Raw genomic sequence first — 20,670 nt, forward strand, 5'->3', positions numbered from 1 at the left:
TTGGCTCAGTGCTGTTGGAAGGGACTTCCAGGATTCTGACCCAGTTACAATGAAGGAATGGTGAGATAGACCCAAGTCAGGTTGGTGTGCAGCGGGCGGAGTCGCCGTCCTTCTTTTGCCTTTGTTCTTCTGGGTGATAAAAGTTACAGGTTTGGAAGGTGGTGTCTGTGAAAATTTGAATTATTGCATCTTGTATTTGGTATACACTGCTCCACTGTCAGTAGGAAAGAGTGTGAATGTTGATGTTATCGATCAATCAATCAGGCTGCCTTCTCCTAGATGGTGTCAAGCTTCTTGAAAGTTGGAGTTGTACTCAGCCAGGCAGGTGGACTATATTCCATCACAGTGGCTTGTATCATGTAGATGGAAATGAGTTATTAGTCACAGCATTCCTAACGTCTGACTTGCTCTTGAGCCACAAAATCTATATAGCCGACCCTATTCAATTTCTGGTCAATGATAATCCTCAGAATGGTAAATGGGGGATTCAGTTACGATGATGCTAATGTTCATAAGCGGCAATAGTTAGATGTTTTCCTGTTAGGGATGGTCATTACCAAGTACTTTTGTGGCTTGGATGTCACTTGTTAGCCCAAGCCTGGATGTTGTCCTACTTGTGCTGCACAATGGACACTGACTGCTTCAGAGCCTGAGGGGTTGTGAATGATGTATTCTGTACAATCATGGGCAGGCATCGTCACTTCTGAGATTATGATGATGGAGGGGAGGGGAGGTCATTGATGCAAGTGAAAATTATTGGACCCAAGGCAGTACCCTGAGGAATTCCTGGAGCTGAGATGGTTGACCATTATGCAGGGTAAGACTTCAACAAGCATCCTCAATTCCCCACTAACTGCAGTTTTACTAGGGCTGCTTGATGCAACACTCATTCAGCAGTGATTATTACCTCATATCTTGAGTCTATTTTTGTGCACATTTGTCCACAAGGTTATAATGAGGAGAGGAGTTTTCTGGCCCTGGTTCAATCTAACCTGAGTGTCAATGAGCAGGTTATTTCAAAGCAACTGCTGCTTCACAACTCCATTCAAGTCAAAAAGCAATTGCCTGGCCCAGAAATCCGGTATACAGCAGGAAAGGAAAAATACCTGCTCAACAGAGCTGATATCTGACATGATGGAAATTTCTAAGACTAAAGGTCCCTCAGGTGAGATGAGACAGCTACCTAAGTTGGCAGTAAGATTTCCTCTGTCAAGGGAATTCACAAAATTAAGCATCCTCCAGATAAGTTAATGGATCAACTACCAGGTTTAACAAGAATGACTTCCTTCACAAAGTGCATCCAAAAGGTAAAACACTCTCCAGAGAAATGGTTAACTGATCAATCAGGGTCAAAAGTGGCCTGAGAACCAGTCTTTTGAGCCAGAAGGGAAGTGGACATCACAGCTGATAGGACAGTGGGATGTCATGATAACAGCAGTTCAGTTGCTTCTCACAGTTTGAAGGGACATCCATACAAGCACCCTTCTTGATATTGTGCACTGCACACATCCCAGAGAACTACTGGCTTCAGTAGCACTCTGATCGAAATCTCACGCCCAGCATGTTTGTATCTGGCTGTTCGGTTCCTCTAACGCTGGTCAAAAACATTTCAATGATACCATTCAGCCTCTTTGAGATCAGTGTGCATAATTAGAACAGCTTAAGCAAAAACCATTATAGCTTTGTTAGCTGCTTGCTTTAAAAAATTGCATATTGGCTAGGAACATGTTCTTCTCTAGTATTTTGAAGTCTGAAATATTTCCAACTTTTTTTTTGTCTGACAATTAAGTGCTATGAATTCACAAAATTCTCGTGCTGCATTTAGTGAGGAAAAATAGCTATCAACAATACCTTTTTGCTACCTTTGAGTGCAAAACTAGACAGATAGAATGTATGTTTTTGTCATTATTTGCTGGGAAGGGTTCTGACATAATTGTGGACACTATCAACCCAGTTCCTCATGGATGTGGACCTGCAACACAAATTTGCTCTTAATTCTTCATAACTATCAGACATCTTAATAAGGTTCACACAGTAGGTTGATATGACAACTATCAGTGCTGATGATTTAGTCTTTTGCATTTGTTTTGGATCCAATATAAAAGAAGCTTTATTCTACATTTAACCATTCTCGATATTTGAATTAATGTTTTAAAATATTCATTTCTTCAACTATTTATTGATGCAAGGTACATTAATTGAAAGCCAGGAATAGATTTGGGTGCTTTTGCTATAAAGCATTTAAAACTAACTCTATTTGATAGCTTTCAAGTTGGGTAAATTCAAGTATAGCCAACTTTTGCACACACAATGGCAGGATGTTAAACAACACTTTAAATTTAAACAGTTATCTTTTGTAATGCTTATCATAAAATGACATCTGATCAAAGTTCCAAAGAGCATTATCAAATAGAGGATATTGTGGTTAACCAGTTGTACATGAAAATGGATTGGTTAAATTGTAATCTTGCTCCATACAGTGTTTGGACTAAATATTGTACATTTTTTTGCATTAGCTCATCTTTGTTTGAGGTTAAGGGCAATGCTTTTGGGGCACAATCTGCTTTATTATTGCTCCCATTATGTGAGTTGGTGTTTCACTAATAACTAGTTCCCTCCATCCATTTTAAGTGACAAAACTACTCTATGTCTGATCAAATCAAATTCAATATATCAGATTGAATTTACAAATGGCAAAAATAATAAAATCAAGATAGATAACACAACTAACAAGCACTTACTGGTCAAATCTTTCTCTGTTCATATTTCAAGTGATATTGTATGTGGTTGTGAAAAAGGTAGGTTTTCTCTCATCCTCCTCTGAGCTGAGTAGGACAGCTGCTGTGTATTTCCATTCTTATCCATCTAATTGTATCCTGAGAATTACTTTACAATGCCTTCTCTTCCAGCTCCTGCATTGTTCCTTTAGTGTCCTCCCAAAGATCTATCCTTGAATCCCACCTATTTGTCAACTGACCCCCAGCAACATGCATATAAAGGCACAACATTAATTTCCTTACATAACCCTGATTAAACCCATGCCACCTCACCACCATTTCTCTCAACTCCATTGTTGTTTGCTTCTCAGGCTGCTTATCTAATACCCTTGACTGGATGAGCAGAAATTTCTTCCAATTGGGAAGACCTGAAGCCATTATTTTCAGTCTATGCACCAAACACTGCCTAGCTACTAATTCCATCCCTGCAGCAACCTGTGCTTCTGCCTCTCTAACATCACCTGACATTTCCCCCATTTCCATAAGTTTACTGCTAAAACACTAAAGAGTCTGAGTCACCTGTAGACCTGACTATTTCAATGCACTCCTAGTTGGTCTTGCAATCCTATCCTTCATAATGTTGAGCTCAGCTGCCTGTGTTTTCACTTGCAGCAAACCACATTCCGCATCACCTTTCGTATTTGCGGACCTAATACATTGACTCTTGGACAACCTTGTTTCCAAATCCCTCCATGGCTTTGATGCTGTCATCTCTAATCTCCTCTAGCCCTGCAATCCTCCAAGGTATTTGTGCTGCTTTAATTCAGGCCTTGGGTGAATTCGTGGTTTGCAATTGTTCCACCAGTTGTGGCTGTGCTTTCAGCTCTTTAGGTCCTAATCTCTGGAATAACCTCTTTGCACACTCTGCCTTTCTGTTTTCATTTTGGCCAACTGATCTAATATCTCATGACCTGGCCTAATACTTCATTTTATGACACTCCTATAACGTGCCTGTGAGTTGTTTCATTGCAATACAGGTGCTCTATAAATAAAAGTTATTTGTGTTGAATATAGGCTCCACATTTGAAGACGATTAGATTAGATTCCCTACAGTGTGGAAACAGGCTCTTCGGCCCAACCAGTCCACACCAACCCTCCGAAGAGTAACCCACCCCCCACCCCCCCGACTAATGCACCTAACAACTATGGACAATTTAGCATAGCCAATTCACCTGAGCACCCGCAGGAAACCTACGCAGACACGGGGAGAATGTGCAAACTCCAGACAGACAGTTGCCCAAGGCTGGAATCAAACCTGGGACCCTGTGAGGAAGCAGTGCTAACCACTGAGCCACCGTGCCGCCCACTAATTGCTCGCCCCTCTTGATTTCGTAGACCATGGGTGAATTTTCTTTTTGTTTTAGTGACTAAGTATGGACACAGAACATAGAACATTACAGCGCAGTACAGGCCCTTCAGCCCTCGATGTTGTGCCGACCAGCCATACCAATCTGAAGCCCATCTAACCTACACTATTTCACGTACATCCATATGCTTGTCCAATGAGTTAAACAAAGCGGGAAGTATGTCTACTCAAATCAGGGCAGGTTTTCCTGTGTGATTATGTTCTTCTCAGCTTATTACACATTCATGCATGTAAAATTCTAAGTTCTATGATAATTTCTGAATCTCACTGGGTTCCAGCAGGTTCCAGCTCCCAGATTCCATATTTAAAACCAGCCGGGCAGCACTTCACTCTTGACTATCACACCCAGCCATCTCCCCAGAGACCAGCCAAAAAGTGGTGGCAGGCTTTAGCAATGCATCCCTAGATATTCTCCTGAAGCAGGAAATCTTTCCCACTGAATTGCAGTTCTTTCATTTCATCCCTAAGAACTCAATTCTCTCTCTTTCCCAAATATAGCACCTAAGTTCTAACCTCAAAGACCTGATTCCTCCTCTCATTGCAGCCTGAGGCCTGACTGTCTAAAACACATGAAGATCATTTCCTTTATATCAAATGGTTAAAAGGTGCTGTTCACTTACATTGTTAGAGTAATACTAGGAGTTTATTTACCACTCTTTTAAACATCTATCAAAGAAATTGTCCAATAAGGATTTACAATACTTTGATACAGTTTCAATTTTTAACTTAATCATTCATGATAAATCTACCTGAGTAAACATATTGTTAAGCTGAGATCAGTAACATAGACAGACATTCTAGGGCTGCAAGACAAATAGATAGACCGAAAAATCTGTGTATTCAATAAAGATGACTCGATTAAATCTCAGAATGGCTGTTACAGATATAAGGAGTAGTTGAAAAAGCATTTTCTTTTATTTTTGTGCTGCTAATGAATGATAATGCATTTTATTTTAAGAGAACTTAAAGCAATAAATGTACAGTTCTCCATATTAATAGTTCAACTGCTGAATGATTGATGCATCACTTTATCTGCACATTAAATCTATCATTTGCATACTACATAATAGGTTTGGTGATCAAAATGGAATTACATAATATTTCTTCTTCAAAATATTTTCGAACTAAATCAGGTTTTTACACAGTGGTTGCCATTCTTTAGGAATTTGGGAAGTTAGTTTGTTGGGTCATTACAATATCACACAATTCTATAGCATGCATCGTGTGCAGAGAAATAGCCCAAAAACTTTGCAGGGCAGTGACAAAGTGTATACACTGAGGAGAAGGTGAAGTAGAACTAAAAAGGGAACAGAAAGTTTAACAAAAATACAGGAAAGCAAAGTGGGAGGTAATTAGGTTGGAATGTTAGGTAGAGAGTTTACATCAGAAGGTAAGGGTGCATAGTAGCCAAAAGAGTATTACTAATGATAGTGGAAAGTGGAACCAATGTTAGTGAGACCACAGATGATGTGGAGGTGCTGGTGTTGGACTGGGGTGGACAAAGTTAAAAATCACACACAACACCAGGCTATAGTCCAATAAGTTCATTTGCAAGTACTAGCTTTCAGAGCGTTGCTCCTTCGTCAGGTAGCTAGTGGGGCAGGAAAGCTCGTACTTGCAAATAAACCTGTTGGACTGGAACCTGGTGCTGTGATTTTTAACACAGAGAGAGACCGTGGACTTGAAGCTACAACTGCCAGCTGACAGCTCATACTATAAAATGTAGGAGCAGAAGTAGGCCATTCAATCCATCATCTACTGTTCAATGAAACCATGACTGATCCAATCATCCTTAACTCCACTTTCCTGCCTTTTTCTTACAACCCTCATTCTCTTATTGACTAAAAAAACTGTCCATTTTAAACTTGAATATAGTTAATGACCCAGCCTCCACAGCTCTCTGCAATGAAGAATTTCACAGATTCACTATCCTCTGAGAGAAGAAATTTTTTCTCATTTCTGTTTTAAATGTGTGGTCCCTTACCCCGAGATTATGCCTTCTAGTCCTTGACTTGTCCCATAATGGGAAATAACCTCTCCACATCTGCTATGTCAAGTCCCCCAAGAATCTTGCATTTCTAAATAAAGTTGCCTCACATTCTTTGAAACTCAAATGAGCACAGGCCCAACATGCTTGTATATCAATCTTTAGCTAAAGGGGGCAAAACTGTTCACAGTATTTCAGGTGTGGTCTAGTGTATCCTTTAGCAAGACATCCCCATATTTATAGCACAGCAGGTCAGGAAGCGGGAGCAGGAAAATCGATGTTTCAAGCAAAAGCCCTTCATTATTCCTGATGAAAGGCTTTTGCCCGAAATGTCAGTTTTCCTGCTCTTCAGATGCTGCCTGACCTGCTGTACTTTTTCAACACCATTCTAACCTAGACTCTGATCTCCAGCATTTGCAGTACCCATTTCTGCCTAGCCTCATATTTATACTTCATTACCTTTGAAATAAAGGCCAACATTCAATTTGCCTTCCCTATTACCTGCTGAGCTTGGAGGTTAACCTTGTGATCAGTGTAAGGGAACTCCCAAATTCCTCTGATTAAATATGGATCAGGTCGTGGTTAAAATAGGGGATGAATAGAGGAGCTAACTATTATTTATAGGGAGAAAGACTGCAGAAAGTTACAGGACAAAGTGCTATGTATGAAATTGTTAGTACACATGCCTCCTTGCAAGTCCAGAAGCACTAAACAAATGGGGCTTTCCTAATGGATGTGCTTCTGTTCTGGGCAATAGCAGAAAAAGAATAGCAAGGGCAAGATGCTATGGCAGAAGATAGCAACCTCATTGTCCCTATTGGTGCTATTTTATTTTATGGTATAATCAAAAGTGCTCTATAGATAATGGCAGACTCTGGCCAAGATTTCGACATAGTTTCAGCACAAGTGAAATTCAACAACTTCTGGGCTAACTATTACTGCCCTTTTTGTAATAAATGTTTTTTCCTTTCTGATTAATAATTTGGCAAACTGGCAGTTTGCAAGCTAGCACTGAATCATCTACATTTGCTGCGCTACTTCCACAAATATATATAATTGAAATAAACTAGCATATTTTAACCTTTTTGATTTTGTTGCAAAGCAAAAATTACTTAGCAGATGCAGTTAATAATTTTTAATCCTCTGATTGAAATGTCTTCTTGAATTGACATGCACAAGGGTTATGAATCACTCAGATAGCTTGTGCTGATAGGCTGGCTATAGCTTGGTAACCTAGCAGGTACTATCTTAGAATCATGACATTCCAGTGAGACACAATTTGGGTGTACTGTATTCACAAAGCAATGAAAGTTAGATTGTTGTGTTGTCCATAATGAATCCATTCTCTGTCATGTAAGCAAGTCCCTCTTTTCCAACTTGCAGCCAAATCCCCCACATCACAACGTACAGAAATAAAATGGGTCATTCCATCACCCGAGCAGCACCAGTTCAGTAAGCTTTATGAGACCATAGCAGTTTTCCTTAATGGCCTCAAAATAAAATTTCACTGTTGTGTGGCACTTTGTCAAACAGCTTGCTTGACTGAATACTGATCAAGTTCATCCAACTGAGGCAAGTAACAGCCAGAATACTGAGCTATTAAACTGCATTGCTCTGCCATAAACAAAATATCTGGGACAATTTAGCAACTCCTTGATCTCATTATCTTGACTACATCCAAAGTCTTCAGTTATAAATTACATAGAAATAATCTGATTGTCCAGGAAAGATGTTCAAACCAGCCCAATATTGTGAAAATCATCTGTTAAAATTTAGGTGTTTTGGCAAATTTAGTACATCAAATATGATATTTATGATGCTGGAATGTACATTCCCAACTTTTCTATTAATCGCTTGTAAATATTTTATGAATTGAATTACAGTTGGAGAAACAGATGGAGTAAGGAATCCATGAAATATTATGCACATTATTCCATTATTCTTTTAATTTTCCTTAAACGATGTGTTTTCCAGACTGGGATCCCTGTCACTTAACATAAATTTTAACAAAAACCATTCTCTTCACAGTTTCTGAAAGGAGAGCTTTAAACAAGAAAGAAAATCTTCACAGATCAATGAACAAATTCCAATGAGACTGTGATACATATTAATATAGTTGGTTATTAGTTTGGGCTAAAGCGCAAAAAAGTTTGCTAGTCAGCTTTCTCAATTTGTAACTGTTTTTGGGACTCTTGGTCATTACCAACATCCTTTCTCATATGCCAGTATTGTTCAACAATCACTTCTGTCAAAAGCATAAAATGAAGCTTCTAATTGAATTATATAAAGCTTAACTTTCCAGCTCAATCACCATTTAAACACTTGCGAATTATCTTCTTGGTCCATTAGTAAGTTAAACATTTAGCATCTATCTAATATTGCAATCCATTATCATATAAAAAGCAATACACTGGTTTAATGTTGTTTGCTGAGTCATGATAATCTAATCTAGTATTTTTCTATTTGCCTGTAAACATTATATATGCACTGAAGGTACGCTGGGTCAATAAAGGTAGTTTTGCAGTAGCCCAGAATTTGTTGTGGCTGTGTACCATCCGTACATTAAGAGAGATTAATTCAGTTCTGCTGTTTGATGCAAACAAAAGCTGAGCAAGACCATCAATTATATAATCTTAACAAGTCCTGCAATTTTCTTTGAATAAAACATAAGGAAAACACAAAATAACCTTGGCTGGAGTTAAATAATAAATACAAGTTGAATGATCTATCTGATTTGCTTTAAAATGTACAAAGTAATTCAGCTTTTGCATTTCTTTTCCTACACTCTTCATTGTACCCATAGTATAGAGGTAGAGATTTATCAGTGGACCAAAGCAGTTTGACTGCCTGTTATGCCTGGTATTTATTCAATTCCACTGACTGCAGTAACACTGAATATCAGGCCCTGTACATAGGGGTGATTGATCCAATTCCATTTGTTTTATGTCACCATGTGAGGTGAATGTCTATCCCCTGGAGAGCAATAGTTGAATGCTGTTGCAAGTACTAGCAAGGTACCTATTCTGCTGTGGAGGAAATAGAAAAGGAGTTACACAATGCACTACAGTAAAACTGAGGCAATCTTTTGGTGATTCCAAATTATTCGGTATGTGGAGTGCACCTGTATATTTCAAGCAAATAAGCTTATGTGAATGTTGTCCATGGACATTGAGCTAAAAGTGTAGTTCTTGAAGAAGTCAATTCATCCACATGACTCAACATTGTCCCAGAAATCAGAGACAAGGCATCTGCCTGATTTGGGGAGAAAGTGAGGACTGCAGATGCTGGAGATCAGAGCTGAAAATATGTTTCTGGAAAAGCACAGCAGGTCAGGCAGCATCCAAGGAACAGGAGAATCAACATTTCGGGCATGAGCCCTTCTTCAGGAATTTCCTGAAGAAGGGCTAATGCCCGAAACGCCGATTCTCCTGCTCTTTGGATGCTGCCTGACCTGCTGTGCTTTTCCAGCAACATATTTTCAGCATCTGCCTGATTATGTTCCCTGCTACTGGGAGAAAGTGAGGACTGCAGATGCGGGAGATCAGAGCTGAAAAGTTTGTTGCTGGAATAGCACAGCAGGTCAGGCAGCATCCAAGGACAGGAGAATCGGCGTTTCGGGCATAAACCCTAAGATTCCTGAAGAAACGTCGATTCGCCTGCTCCTTGGATGCTGCCTGACCTGCTGCGCTTTTCCAGCAACACATGTTTCAGCACTGTTCCCTGCTACTATCAACAGGTTTGAGCTATGCCAAGACTGAGAGACAAAAGCAAAATTATTATTGGCATAAGAAAATACCTTGTTTGAACTGAGACAGAATCTGGTTGTCAGTTATGAATACTAAACATTATGTAATGACTGAGTAAACTGGTGTAGTGAATTGAACAGGAATTAGTAAGACACTATGATTGATAAAGTAAATTAAAGGAGGGGGAAATGAGACTCCTTCTAATCTTCTAGTTAAGGTGTTAAGATAATAGTCTGAGCGCAAGGACAGAGACCATCATCACTAGTAAATATCACATGTAGATGAATATTAAATTGACAATAAATATGACCCTGAACCAGTACTTAAATCCAGGTAATTTTATAAATGGGTAGTTTCTACTCAAAGCTAATGGACTGTGGCTGTTGTCTATATGTGATTATGTGAAAGTGCCCAATGAATGTTTAATACAGGATCTTATTTCCAGCAAAATACTTTATAGATGTGTTTGGACTGAGTATGTTTGACGTTTAAAGATCACGACCCACGTTAATATCTGAATGTATTGAAATTTCGCTATTGCGAATGCATCTGAAGACATATGTCTGACTTACTTTTAAACAAAATAACCAGACTAATAAATAGTAAATAATCAAATAAATAGACTGGCAATTGATACATTCATTGAGAAGAACTTCAGACTTCACCAGATATGACTGCAAAATGAGCATTTGCCACTGGGAGAAGTGATTTCAGCTTTTTAGGATAGAATTTTGCACTCTATTTACAATGCACTTTAATGAAAACCGAAGTAAATTATCAAAACTGATAAACAATCCTAATTCCCAAGCAGCTATAGGCTGTTCTGCCATCGAGACACTATGATTAAAATCATAAGCAAACTTAAAATATAACACATTTCCTAATATGGGAGAAGATTTGTAGCTCGGGTGCTCGTTGTTGTGGTTCTGTTCGCCGAGCTGGGAATTTGTCTTGCAAACGTTTCGTCCCCTGTCTAGGTGACATCCTCAGTGCTTGGGAGCCTCCTGTGAAGCGCTTCTGTGCTGTTTCTTCCGGCATTTATAGTGACCTGTCTCTGCCGCTTCCGGTTGTCAGTTCAAGCTGACAACCGGAAGTGGCAGAGACAGGCCACTATAAATGCCGGAAGATACACCACAGAAGCGCTTCACAGGAGGCTCCCAAGCACTGAGGATGTCACCTAGACAGGGGACGAAACGTTTGCAAGACAAATTCCCAGCTCGGCGAACAGAACCACAACAACATTTCCTAATAGATGCATACAATATATTTGCATTAATGACCACATAAGAATGTGTACAAATCATTTCTGTTCTTTACCGAATAAAAGTGTGTAAGCCTGTCCTATTTTAACTTGTGGTAAAATGTGATTTTGTTAGTCTTATTGAGATATAATATTATGTATGAAAACCTAGATGATTGTGAATGCCCAACTGTTGATTTTTGTGTGAACTTAGAATACAGGCCATCAGCAAACATTATCTGCTGCTGTCAGCCCTCCTTTGTCAAACCTCATAGTTGCTGACATTGACCACAGTATCTGAATTGATTATTTGGAAGAGAGAGTGCACTGTTGGAGGTTATTCAGCCCACTATGACAGTACTAGCTAAGAATTCCTAAATATTCCCACTGCCGGCCTTTTACCCTGCTGCCAAGGTAATGATTCTCTCAGTCAGCAGCGATCCAAATCCTGCTTAGCCAGCTTCTACACCATGCATGATCAGTTAGTTTATTCATGAGGTTTGATTCACTGGACACTTCTCTGCCTTATCCACTTAAAACTTCTATTTAGCCAGATATGAACATTTGGCCATTAGCCAACATTTTAAATGAGTAAATAAACAAATCCTTTGGATTTGTTAATGGAACATTACTTTTTTTTGAACGATGGTAAATTGTGGAAATTAGTCACTTCAATGTAATTATTGGGTTTTTTTAGGATGTCCATGAGTCATTAGGATTTCTGGCTCCAGTTATGCACCAGGTGTCAGGAAATTCCAGAACAAGTAATGTTGCTGGAATTGATCCCAGTTGTCAACACAACCATTGTCAGGACAAACTGGCTCCAGCTTTGTGAACGTGAGTCTGGGTAATGGTTTAGCCAATTTTGTTGACCAGATTCATATTAGTTGAAAAGAAATCTCACATCATCATCTCCTGCAAGAGGTACTATTGAGTTTAAATCTCTAACCAATAATGAATATCTGTCTGCTGTTGGAATACAACAACAGGTGAAGATGAGCTATTCAACAGTATTTCCTTGATGACATTTTAAATTTTTTCTCAATAAGTACTTCTCATTTGACAAGATTTATAAAAGGTTCTGTGAGTAATGAAAACATAGCAGCTGCAGTCTGCAGGAGATTAATTAGTTATATTGGAAGAAACACAGGATGGAATTTTCTCCTCATGCATCTATGAATAAAGGGGGAAACTCTGTTGCATTTAATAGAAAGCAGCTTGGTGTTCCAAGAAGTTATGTGGTATTGTGCCATCCTATCTCAGCCTGTGGAAAGCCCCATGGAGTGCTAGTATAAAATATAGAGTCAAAACAGTTTGTGGGCAGATATCCAGTCCAGGCTTTTTTCCTTTCTGCTGCAGGAGTTGGCTCCTAATGCTGCAACAGTTTGTCAGGCATCAAGCATCTTCTAATATCACACTCAAATGCTTATTGTTCCTTCTATGACGTGAGGGCAGAAGGCATTGCCCATCTGTCCAGTCCTCTCTTAGCTTCCAATTCTTAGATTAAAGGAATATTCAGGAGATTAGCTAATTCAATATAGTCAGGCACTGAACCTAGGACCATACCATTCTGAACAGTTCAGCTACTTGCCCGACTTTCAGGATCACAGAGCACTTTTCTCCAAACAGAAAAATATGCAATCAAGTTAGACAAATTTATTCCTTATTATTTGGCAGATCACCACTCTTATCTCAACATCAACCTGTTTTAGTGCATTAACAAGAAAACTCTTTAATTCCTGCTATAGGAAGGATGTTGTGAAACTTGAAAAGGTTCAAGAAAGATTTACAAGGATGTTGCCAGGGTTGGAGGGTTGCTATAGGGAGAGGCTGAATAGGCTGGGGCTGTTTTCCCAGGAGCGTCAGAGGTTGAGGGGTCACCTTGAGGAGGTTTAGAACATAGAACAGTACAGCACAGGAGCAGGCCCTTCAGTCCACGATGTTGTGCCAAACATGACTCCAAATTAAACTAATCCCTTCTACCTGCCCTTGGTCCATTCCTTGCATATTCACATGCTTATCTAAAAGTCCCTTAAAAGCCCCTATTGTATCTGCCTGCACTACCTCCCCTGGCAGCATGTTCCAGACGCCTACCATGATGTGTTAAAAACTGTTTATAAAAACATGAGAGGCATTGGTAGGGTGAATAGCCAAGATATTTTCCCCAGGGTAGGGGAGTCCAAAACTAGATAGCATACGTTTAAGGGGAGGGGGGAAAGATTTTAAAAGGAACCTAAGGGGTAACCTTTTCACACACAGGGTGGTGCAATGTTTGAAATAAGCTGCCAAAGGAAGTGGTGAAGGCTGGTAAAATTACAACTTTTAAAAGGCGTCTAGATGGGTATATGACTAAGAAGGGTTTAGAAGGATTTGGGCCAAATGCTGGCAAATAGGACTCAATTAATTTAGGACATCTGGTCAACATGGACAATTTGGACTAAAGGGACTGTTTCCATGCTGTACATCTCTATGACTCTCTTAACTGATGCTTTACTATTAATATTGGGATATTTGACAGATAAAGTTGTACCTTTATATGTTAGAGTCTCAATTTTCAGATCTTGATGGTATAAGATGACCTGAATACTTCAGGAATTAAAACTAAATGCTATTCTCTAAAAATAAGTAAATAAATATGAAGCAGGAATGCAAAGGTTATGTCCATTTCAACAGCTTTCAAACTAGGGTGTATGTGCCCCTGCATTTAAAACATAAAATTAATCACTTTAATTGAGTTGTTTGGGTTCACTTGCACAGCTTTTTTAAAAAAACCATGTATTCTGTGTGTATGGATTTAAAATAAAATTACTCAGCAGCTTGTTGATATTAAAATATGGAATTTGTCCTTTTTATTTATATAAAACAAAACATGTGAGCTCAGACTAGCCACAGGGCTGTCATTAATCTTTGCAATAAACCGCTTCAAATAGCAGTAACTGTTGAGCATTAGTTCTGGTTGAAATTAACATTTTTCAACAGTCCAGTGAGGCATTACTGTGTTGGTGCATTAGAACCAGCTTTCAGCATTAAAAGCTGCAGAAACTGGCTGGAAGATGTGTTTGGTTACTAGCCAGGGCAAGACCTCTGAGAAGGAAAAAGAAAGTCACTATTTCCACAAGATGAAAGCAAGTAGTAAAGGAAAGATAGTTCAGCGATATGCTTAATTGGCAGACATCAAACACGAGGATTAGAAGCACTTGTGTCAAAAATCTGAAACATGAAACTAATTTCCAAGTTTCCCTGCTTATTAGAAATGATAATGTTTTTGTTTGTAGTAAACCTTCTGATATGCTTTGCACCATCACAGTGGAATAAAAAGGTTCAATTTTCAGAAAACGTTCAACTCAGATTCATTTGCATCACACTATTAATGAAAATGATTTCGTAGGAAGTCATCATTGGTGCTTTGTCTCCATAATTGATTTTGAGAAATGTAAATGAGATTAATCTGAAAGTTTGATCAGAATTCTGCTGCTGCCTGAATATCCAAATTATCAGCTGTGATATCAAAACAGTATCTGTCAATGTTTAGTGCCCCATATCAACAAGGAATTTGAATTTTCTTATTCCTTGTAAGAGGTTACATAAAGTTGAATTGGATGCACTTTAATTGGTCCCAACTAGTGATCTGTCTAAATGCAAGCCTACTTGACAAGTAATTGGTCAAATTTCCATCTCCATTTCAAAAGTTTCTTCCCTAACAGTACTGTAGACACGCGCACACAAACACACACACACAGCATTTCAAGAAGGTAGCTTTCCACCACCTTTCTTTTGTTCTCCAGAACAATTAGGGATGCACCTTAAACGCCAGCAATGCTTACATCCCATGATCAAATAAAGCAAAAGTTGGAAATCATATTAACCCATCTTGACACACACAGTCACTTGGGCCTTATAGAACTTATATTAGTGTGGTTAGGGAAAACTGGATAAGAGTTACAAGACTGCTGGCCTTTATTAGATTGTAACTTTGACAGCAAACACAAGCGGTTGCTTAGTAATTTCATATGTTTTTACACTTATTAAGCACTGAGCACTTCTCTTGATAGAAAGATCAGCACCATTTTGCTCAAGGGCCTTTGGACCATGCAGTGTTCTGCTTGGTATTAATGGCATTCATAATTCATGTTTCAAATCATTGAGTCTGATAGACCAGTGGTGTGTCAATTCCAGATTTGCTGGCATACTGCTCGGCTCAAGGCCAGTGTTCTGAGTTTCAATGGCGTGGCTACAAGAGCTAGTAATTGGGCAATTTACCTCCTCCACCTCTCATCTGGCCTTCTATACACAGCACTTCTTCTCAAGAGCAGGAGAAAGGAAGGATGCACACATCTGTGCCCCTGTTGCTAAAGATGTCACACAGTGCACCATTGACTTTGTCAAATACCGACAGGGCGTGACAATCAATGTGGCCTTGAAATTCTTGACTTCTTTTAGTCAATTTTGAAGATCAGCTACAGAGTTTGGTGGCATCTTACAGGTTGCTGATGCCCTCGTTGCCAGGGCAGGACATTACATTCATTATACGGTAAGCATGTAGCTTGGGCAGCTGGTGGTATTACCTCTGAACACAATAACTTTGTCAAACAAAAACAGAAACTGCTGGTGAAACTCAGCAAGGGAAAGAGATGAGTGGAGAGAGAGGGAGAATCAAGGAATTATTCTTAATAGGAGCAGAGAGTGGATGAGAATGGATTGGCTGTGCTAAAAGCAACTCGTGTCATGATGAGGTCAAGTTTGAGGATGGGGTAAAAATGTGAAAGGATGGAATCTGGCTCTGAAGTTATTGAACTTGATGTTGAGTTCTAGAGGCTGCAGGGCCCCCAGGCATAAACTGAGATGCTGCTCATCAACTTCATTGCTGAGTCTCACTGGAACACTGCAGCAGACCTGTGACAGAAATTTCAGCATGCAAGGCAGTCACCCAGTCTATGTTTCAACTCCCCAGCCTATTCCCAGATATGGAAACTAAGAAAAGGAAGAATCTGAAATGGACCAGGTGAAGACAGGAACAAGGTGGAAATTGGAAGTGAAATTGATCAAATCTTTCAACTCTGGATGAGAGGGAAGCAGCACTGACGATGTCTTCGATGTACCAGAGAAGGAGCTGTGGGGAGAGGCTCAAGAACGATGGGAACGAAAGAAGTTCTACATCATAGCTTTCTCTAGATGTGCGTTCAATTTCCAGGAAACTGCTATGATTCTGTTAACTTCCAACAGATCTGAGATCTTCACTCCAATCCCAAAATGACGGATGAATCCTATGAGACAAAGAATATCCTTTGAAGGTGAGACTGCTAACAACTCAATGGAAGCCGGAGATGGAAGAACAGATGTAGTGCTGCTAATCCCATCTCCTCATTAGGAACACCATTGAAAAGGTCATCATGCTTCTGAGGATGGCATTCCCATGCCTGGTCAGTTTGAGTGGTACTATCTAATACTCTCCTGCAAAAGCATTCAGTCATGGTGGTGGCATGCTGCACTTTCTATAACGTAATCCTCCAGAGAGGTGTGGACCAAAAACTCAGTGAAGTCCTGGAAGAATGATTGTCAAGAGGAGCAAGGGTTACAGGGAGAAAGCAGGAAAATGGGGTTGAGAAACTCACCAGCCATGACTGAATGGCAGAGCAGGCTCAATGGGCTGAATGGCCTAATTTCTGCTCCTAGCACTGCTCCTAGCACTGCTGCCTCACAGCGCCTGAGACCCGGGTTCAATTCCCCGCCTCAGGCGACTGACTGTGTGGAGTTTGCACGTTCTCCCTGTGTCTGCGTGGGTTTCCTCCGGGTGCTCCGGTTTCCTCCCACAGTCCAAAAATGTGCAGGCCAGGTGAATTGGCCATGCTCAATTGCCCATAGTGTTAGGTAAGGGGTAAATGTAGATGTAGGGGTATGGGTGGGTTACGCTTCGGCGGGGCGGTGTGGACTTGTTGGGCCGAAGGGCCTGTTTCCACACTGTAAGTAATCTAATCTAATCTATACTTTATAATCAACTTATGATCTTATCCAGGGAGACCAGCTGGAGTAAGAGTTTAGATGGGAAGAGAGAGATGACACTGAAATCAAGAGCTTCTCTTGCTACAAGATGATTAAGGTGGACCTCCTTGTACCCAGCAGGAGGAAGACCTCCCTCTTCAACCTCAGTCTCCAGCATTAGATCCAGGTGGACATCCTGCTCTGTTGTGACATCTTGCTTCCTTCTGGTGCTGTGGAAAGGTTTTGTCACAAGCAGCTGATTTCTTTCTGAAGACAACCATCCATAATGGCTCTCTGAGATGACTAAATGAGTCCCACGGTTTCTCTGAGCCGCTTCCATTCCGGATCTCATTGGCTCTAAGTGGACAGGAAGCTTGTCTCTTATACCAATTAAGGGCTTAGCCATGAAAAAAATATTTTAAATTTAATCACTTTATCCCATGGGTGGGGGTGGGGGGGGGGGGGGGGGGTGGGGGGTGGGGGGTGGTGGGGGGTTGGGGGTTCTGATCTCATTGTGTACATCTTCCTATTTCCCACCTGCAAATCAAAGATTAAACTCTGGGCATTTGACTTTTAATATAAATGGCTTAAATAATTGGGGGAAATTATAATCCATCCACAAGGACGGTCTGTCATTGGAAGCTTCTAAAAGTTGAGCATTTATTTTAATACCTTTCCTATTTGTAACTCTCATCAGCTAAGTTTCCTCTGGGAAACTCCAGAAGTAAGGGAGGGGTAGATGTGCCATAACCCAGAGAAGAGTGCCTTTAAAGCACTGCTAATGGACTAGAATGAGCAAGAGTGTTTCCACCAGCCCAACAAGTTAGCTTATAAATCACCCACATGCTCTCACCACCATCCCCCTGTCATTTCCCCTGACTATAAAAATGGTCACTACCACCTCACCGACCATCCTCTTATCCCATCCCTGCTTACCCACCCACCCCACACTGGGCATTCCTACCCAACTACAATCAGGCTGGTTGCCTGACAACAAGTCTGGGAAAAGAGTTATGACAATTAATGAACAAAGCCAGGAAGTATCCTCTCCACATCCCCCAGCATTGAACATACTGCGCAATATATTTTGGGAGCAAAGTAAATACTGGGAGCAATGTCATTTGAAGCTATTTTAAACAGTCCACTTTTGATTGAGTTCTTGCACTGTTATAATCCCACGTAAGAAATTCCTCAGACCCACTGGTTATCAAAGACCACCGTCACAGTGGGGAGGAAAGAAACACACTCAGATTTGCCATGGGTTCTGTATTTAGTTCACCAGTACTAATTGCAGGTGCACTCTAAAACAATTCATATTCTTATCTCAAACAACATATTACAAATTGCTGTAGAGAATTTCAAATAGCCAGTTCCAAATTGCTTCTGATGTGTTTGTGTCTAACTCAAAAGGAGAATATGTCGATCAATTCCATATGTTTTATCCATTTTGCACACACTGGCTATTATTTAGTGCAGTATTTCCTTATTATTGCCAGGGCCCTCTCTGCTTTCTTTACATCTGTGACAGGGTCACATCTTTTTGTTGCTTTAAATGTACTTTGTGTCAGATTAAGAAAAAAAGATAAAATGTTTCAAGGTTCAAGGCATGTCCCATCCTGAAGAAACCCACAGTTCTGGTTTACTGTCTGTGGCCATATCGAGAGTTTTGAACCTACCTTTCTTTTCTCTTCAAAGATCTAATTTTACTTGGCAATGACGAATTGGAAGTTTACAACAGGGAAACTCTGAGACTTGAAACTAACAAGAACATTAGATGGCTTTATAAGTGAACATATAAATTTGCATCCTGCAAATTGTTTGAAAATAACTGCAAAAATAATATGTTGGGAATTTTAGCCACTAAGAAGTTTTCAATGTATTTTTTTCTCTAATCCATTCATTTTTATGCTCTTCCCACTTTATGTCCTTTCTTAATATTGTACACCACTCTTCAAGAATAATAGGGCAGGTAACTAAATCATAGGCTTCTGTTAATATTCTTGAACTTGGTGCAAAAGAGCCTGACTTGCTTTCTGTAAAAAGTACTTCACTTCTGCTTGGTATAACTTCTGATTACCTGTTATGTGAGTTGCCATGGGTATTGTGGTTCGGGATCCTCTTTGTAATACAACATTGCATTTACACTCTCCAACACTGAGTAGCCATATTAAGTTTTTATTAAACGTTACAATCTGATCCAAGTAATGATGTACATTCTGTTTTCATTCCAGTGTGCCCATGTTTAATAATTTCCAAAGATGAACAGTACACTGAAGAAGGAATTGTAGCTGAACATTACATAGCATCAGTAGGATTGCTTCAGATTTTTCCCTCTCACCTGATTTTCTTCAGTCGATTTTGAAGCGCTTTTAAACATGAATCATAAATTACAGCTCATAAAAACAAATTTTGTCCCACATAGACAATGCCTCCATTACTTTATATTTAAATAATCCCATCTAAAGTGAGTTTCACAGTTAAAAGACTTCAGAAACAAAGCACCCCAAATATCTTAGTGCTCATACCTCCCCTACTTCAATTCTCTTTCCCTGGGATCAACTCTGCAGGATTTTAAATATACACATTGGGATTTATATTAATCTTGTTGAACAAGAATAGCTTATTGTTCTGTAGAACATTTTGGATCAATGTTTACATCAGCAATGAGAATTCCTGTTGAGATCAATGCTTAATAAAAGCAAAAGCTTTATTGGAAAATCCTACTTGCGCTTAACTGGAAGGAAATGACTGCAGCTGGAAATGTTAGGCAACAATACATCAATCCTAATGTATAAAATATGTGGTCCTTTATTTGGGCATTTTTACATGGTAATATTTACCTAATTATAGTAACCTTTACATGTCAAAGTAAATTATTAAATGACTCGTACCTTTTTTGCTTAAAAACTCATCTGCAATAGCAGCAGTTTTTGTAAATGTACAGGTTGACATTTTGTGAGTATCCATGAAACTAGCTCAACAGTGAATTTCTTCTACCTGCTATTTTTAGGTCACCCATTTATATATTCCCATCTGCTATATTTTAGTGGTGACTTTAACTCTTAAAATAAGCCATGTACATTTTTCAAGCAGAAATGTAAGACAAAGATGAGAAAATTGAGATGGTGAAAAGAGTGGGAGAAGAAAGATTTTCTGCAATTACATTAAAAAGTGATAAAGCTTTTGCCGACTTATCTGAATATGATCTTTCTAATCTCTTCCACAGAAACTGAGATCAAAGAGTATTCAGGGAGCTTTAACAACATGGTTATATAACTGTTGTCACTCACTTCTCTTAAACTAATATTAGATTAGAAAGCTGTCCTACCTTTCTCCTTTTGACTTCTCTTTATATTGGGTCCATTATCATGGTCAGTGAGCTCCCCTTCTCTACTCCCAGGCTGACCAGCTGTTGGCAAAAAAAAAGTAATAATCTAGTTTATTCAACTGAACCAACACCAGAAATTTGTTTTTTTTTAATCCATTCATATTACATTGTATTCTCACAAATCCCAGATATTTAGCTTCTTATTAACCTGGGGTCTCCTACCTCAGTTCCTCATCAGTATGATATT

The 20,670-nt window shown here is 39.5% G+C and overlaps 1 protein-coding gene and 1 long non-coding RNA gene across 7 annotated transcripts in view; one reads left to right on the plus strand and one right to left on the minus strand.

Annotated features, from left to right (window-relative positions):
- dacha (dachshund a) overlaps positions 1-20,670 on the minus strand; it is a 403,352-nt gene that overhangs the window by 60,538 nt on the left and 322,144 nt on the right. For all 5 annotated transcript variants that reach the window (XR_011964100.1, XM_072594911.1, XM_072594912.1 and 2 more), the window contains exon 6: positions 20,424-20,504. Coding sequence is in view for 4 of the 5 variants with exons in the window: in XM_072594911.1 (XP_072451012.1) it covers positions 20,424-20,504 (81 nt within the window). In the remaining variant the exon portion in view is untranslated. The remainder of the gene's footprint in view (positions 1-20,423; positions 20,505-20,670) is intronic.
- The window catches only part of LOC140495795 (uncharacterized), a 62,529-nt gene that overhangs the window by 4,534 nt on the left and 37,325 nt on the right, over positions 1-20,670 (plus strand). The window lies entirely within an intron of this gene.

Source organism: Chiloscyllium punctatum, chromosome 25, assembly GCF_047496795.1.
Source record: "Chiloscyllium punctatum isolate Juve2018m chromosome 25, sChiPun1.3, whole genome shotgun sequence".
NCBI classification, from domain to species: Eukaryota; Metazoa; Chordata; class Chondrichthyes; order Orectolobiformes; family Hemiscylliidae; genus Chiloscyllium; species Chiloscyllium punctatum.